The following is a 3,632-nucleotide window of genomic DNA, read 5'->3' as shown; positions in this document are numbered from 1 at the left end:
CCTGGAGGTTGCCCAGAATTTGGAGGCTGGGAGTGTGTTGGTACAACCGTTCCTTTCGAACTCCACCCGATCCCTAAGGGGGGGGGGGAGGGAGAGGGATTCCCATGAACCAGGATCCCACTTCTCCATTGCTTTCAAGAGACATTTGGCACCATCTGGAGAAAAGGACAACTATCTTTCCCCTCTTCCCCCTCCCCTTCCGCAGCTCTTCCTATTGCCCTTTCTGCACCCTCGCCTCATTTGAACAAAAAGCTACCATGAAATCAGACTTCTAAACACACAAAGGACAGCCCCCGCTCCCTAGTCCCCCCCCCTTTTCTATGGAGCCCAGATTCTGGTTCCTGCTGGTTCTTCCTTCTTTTGCTTTTCTTTTCAAAATATTCTGGTTCTTCTTCACGTTTGCCTCCTTTCAAAGGACAAGAACGGCGGGAGAAGCTGGGTCTCCGTTCGGCCTGGGCATCCTTGCAAGTCTCGCTGCTGCCTTCCAATTGCTCTTGGGGGGAGCCGAACTCTGCGCCTGGAAAGGAGGCCTGGCTGGCTGCGCCACAACGGAGGACGACTCTTTCCCCCCATAGGGTTGCTCAGTCCCGTTTCTTCTGTCCATCCATCCATCCATCCAACCTTCCTTCCTTCCTTCCGTCCCTTTCCTGCCTATCTCCCCCCACCCCCGGCCTTTCTGGCTCGCTCGCTCCCTCCCTTGGCCTCCCCAAAGGGTCCTGGCCCCGAGGAGTTCGGCGCAGTCCTCAGACGGGCCGCAGGAGCGGCACCGAGGTGACCACAGGGTGCGAGTAGTAGACCGGGTGCGGAAAGGTGAGCAAGGGCTGGCTAACCGGCGCACTGGCCGCCCCCGCCGCCCCCGCCGCCCCCGCCGGGCCCCCGCCCCCGTCGGCCCCGGCGCTCTCGTGGTAGAGGATGGGCACCCGGACGATGCGCTGAGCGGCGGCGTGGCTCAGGTTGGCCGCCTCCAGCTCGGCCGCCAGCTGCCGCTTCCACTTGTTGCGCCGGTTCTGGAACCAGATCTTGACCTGCGTCTCGGTCAGGTGGAGCGAAGCGGCCAGCCCGGCCCGTTCGGAGCTGCTCAAATAGCGCTTCAGGTCGAAGGTGGACTCCAGCTGGAAGACCTGGCTGCGCGAGAAAACGGTGCGCGTCTTCTTCTTGCGGCAGGGCGGCTTCTTCTCCGGGCTGCCCGCCTCCGGCTCGCGCTTGGGCCAGTCCTCGGCGCCGCTCTCCTCCTTCTTGGCCTCCTCCGAGTCGCTCTCCTCCAGGATGATCTCGTCGGGGCTCTTGGAGTCCAGCGCCTTCTCGGGCTTCAGCGACGGCTCCTCCGGGGAATCTCTGTCTGTGCCCCCCGAGGCCGGCGAAGAATCTCGGAGCAGGCATTTCTCCACCGAAGCTGGAGGGAAGCAAACCGCACAAAAGGCAGAGTCAAGCCCCCAGACTCACAGCCACGCGCCCAGACCTCGGGGGCTCCGCAATCGTTGCCCTGCCCTGGCCTGAGATCGGTTTCCTGGAGCCTCTTGACTCTCCGGGTGCCCAAAGACACTAGGGAGGGAGTGCCCGGCTGGCACCGCAGGAAATCGAGTTCCTTCTCCTACCGAAATGCCCCTCATCTACTTCTCCCGCCACCCCTTCAAGTTCTTGTGGCACATAGAAAACAGAAGGTCATGGCTGAGATTTCTGGATTACAACCCAGTCCATACAAGGATTCTCCCAACCCTCCTCGCCCTAAGGAGATTGCAGACCCGGGCACATTTGCTTGGGGAGTAAACAGCACCGAATGGGACGCTAAAGCCTCCTAGTTTACTCAGTCCTAAGCCTAATTACATGGACTTGGGAGGGAGCCGTGACTGATTTTTGAGGAACTTACTTTCATGTTTAGGATTGCAGCAGTAGATGGAAAAGCCCAGTTTAAGGCTGCGCTCCTAAATGCCCGGATTCTGAATATCCAGAATCAGCGCTTCCCTTTCCCCAAAGCACGCAGGCATTTCGGAAACGGATTTATTCAGCACCCGTTTTTTTGGCACGCTCCCTTCAAATCTCGATTATTTTGACGAGACATACTTCTAAGTGAGTATCTTGGACATGGAAGAAGGAATCAGCCAAGCTACCAGTTGTAGAAGGCATCAAAGATTCCTCTTCATAAACCTCCTGGGAACCAGGCTTCTAGGGTAGCACGCAAATGGACGAAGCAGTAATAGAAACAGGGGGAAATGAATCCCTTTTAGTTGATGCTCCCCCTTCTTTCCCTCCTCCACCCCGGCCGTTCTTTGGGCTAGCAGACGTCAGAAGTGCTGGAAGAGACCTTTCCCTTTCCACGGGTTCCCCCCAGCTGACCCGGGAAAGCCCCATTGGCCAAGGGAAGTTAGGATTACCCCGATTTAAGGTGGGGGGCGGGGAGGAGAAGACCCCTCCGGAGGAGCCTTGTGGATTCAAGGCAAAAGTTGGCCCAGCAGCAGAGGTGAGCCAAAAAGCTGGGCTTCCTCAGGAACAGCCCTCCATTTCCCCGGCTCGTTGGCACGGTAGAAAGACGTGGGACGGTGTCGCCAGTACCTTCCGGCCTAGGCAGGTGCCCTCCCGCGGAAGTCAAGCTGTACGGATACCACCAGGCAGGGGACCGCTCCAGGTAGTGTGCAGGTAGGGCAAACCTCTGAGCCGGGATCTCGAAGCGTGGGAAGGCGAGGTCCCCCATCTGCGAGAGGGCGAAGCCGGCTCCCTCCAAAGCCCCCTTGGCGGCCGGAGGGAACAGCGCCCGCGTCTGCTTGGAAGGCGCCTTTGGGTGATCCCCATTGAGCAAGTTCTTGATGGAGAAAGGCGACTCCTTGGGCGGCGCTGCTGATGGCGCTGCCGGCGGCTGCGCCTGGTTGCTGGGGGCGTCTTGACTGGTCTCCGGCATTTTTCTTCCTTGCCTTGGCCCCCTTTCGGGACAGCGTTCACACTGCGCTCGGGAGTCGCTCCGAATTGGCCGATGGCATGAAGGAAAGCAGGCAGGCAGGCGCCCAGCCCGACCTCACTCTGTCACCCGACACTCTGCACCGCAAGCCAGCAAGGGCCGCCGCCGCCGCCGCCGCCGCCACAACCGGTGCTGCGGTGGTTTCTCCTGCGTCAATCCGGCGCCGAATGCTAATGCTGAAATCCAAATGTCATCCCAAGTTAACTGTTGGGAGTACGCGGAGATTGGGCGCGCAGAATGGCAAGCGGCATCGGGCAGGGCAGGGCAGGGCAGGGCAGGGCGGCGGCTGGGCCCCAGGACTCCCCCAGTCCCTCTAGGCAGGCAGAGAAGAGTGAGCTAGTCAGCCAGCGGGAGAGGAGGCGAGAGGCAGACGCCCCCCATTTGCCCAGGCACTCGCTGCCTCACGCACACGCGTCCCCCCCCCCCCGGCGATCCACGCCCCCCTTCGATTTGGTCCTTTGCCTCCAGGCTAGGAGAGCTCGCCTCTTATTGGCTTTAGATAGTCCAATTAGGCAGCAAATGAGGACCGGGCTATTAGCACAAAAGGATATTGGCTCAAGCGAAGCGGCGCTCCAAGAACAAGGAGGGGAACAGCTCGGATCCCACAAAGCATCAGCCTCCCCTCGCAATATCTCCCTCCCTTTTTACCTCAGTCACGGACCCCCCACCTTTCAGCTTTTTC

The 3,632-nt window shown here is 59.9% G+C and overlaps 1 protein-coding gene across 1 annotated transcript; it reads right to left on the bottom strand.

Annotated features, from left to right (window-relative positions):
* Nucleotides 1-743: 743 nt before the first annotated feature.
* Nucleotides 744-3,200, bottom strand: HMX3 (H6 family homeobox 3). Its single transcript, XM_007445487.3, has 2 exons — nt 2,551-3,200; nt 744-1,393 (listed from the first exon to the last, which is right to left on the bottom strand). Exons 1-2 carry the CDS (start codon nt 2,891-2,893, stop codon nt 744-746), a joined length of 993 nt encoding a protein of 330 aa, XP_007445549.3. The 5' UTR covers nt 2,894-3,200.
* Nucleotides 3,201-3,632: the final 432 nt, after the last annotated feature.

Source organism: Python bivittatus, unplaced genomic scaffold (genome assembly GCF_059951505.1).
Source record: "Python bivittatus isolate LINGU-HERP-01145 unplaced genomic scaffold, Pbiv_v1 ctg000980_np1212, whole genome shotgun sequence".
Classification (NCBI taxonomy): domain Eukaryota; kingdom Metazoa; phylum Chordata; class Lepidosauria; order Squamata; family Pythonidae; genus Python; species Python bivittatus.
Note: the sequence above shows the minus strand (reverse complement) of the source record. Positions and strands in the feature narration are given on the sequence as shown.

What these genes read in the sequence shown, in the direction of transcription:
- HMX3 (XM_007445487.3), bottom strand. Translation starts at nt 2,893, where the DNA reads ATGCCGGAGACCAGTCAAGACGCCCCCAGCAACCAGGCGCAGCCGCCG. An exon ending in GCACCTGCCTAGGCCGGAAG is followed by an intron (nt 1,394 to 2,550) that starts GTACTGGCGACA and finishes GCTTCCCTCCAG; the next exon opens with CTTCGGTGGAGAAATGCCTG.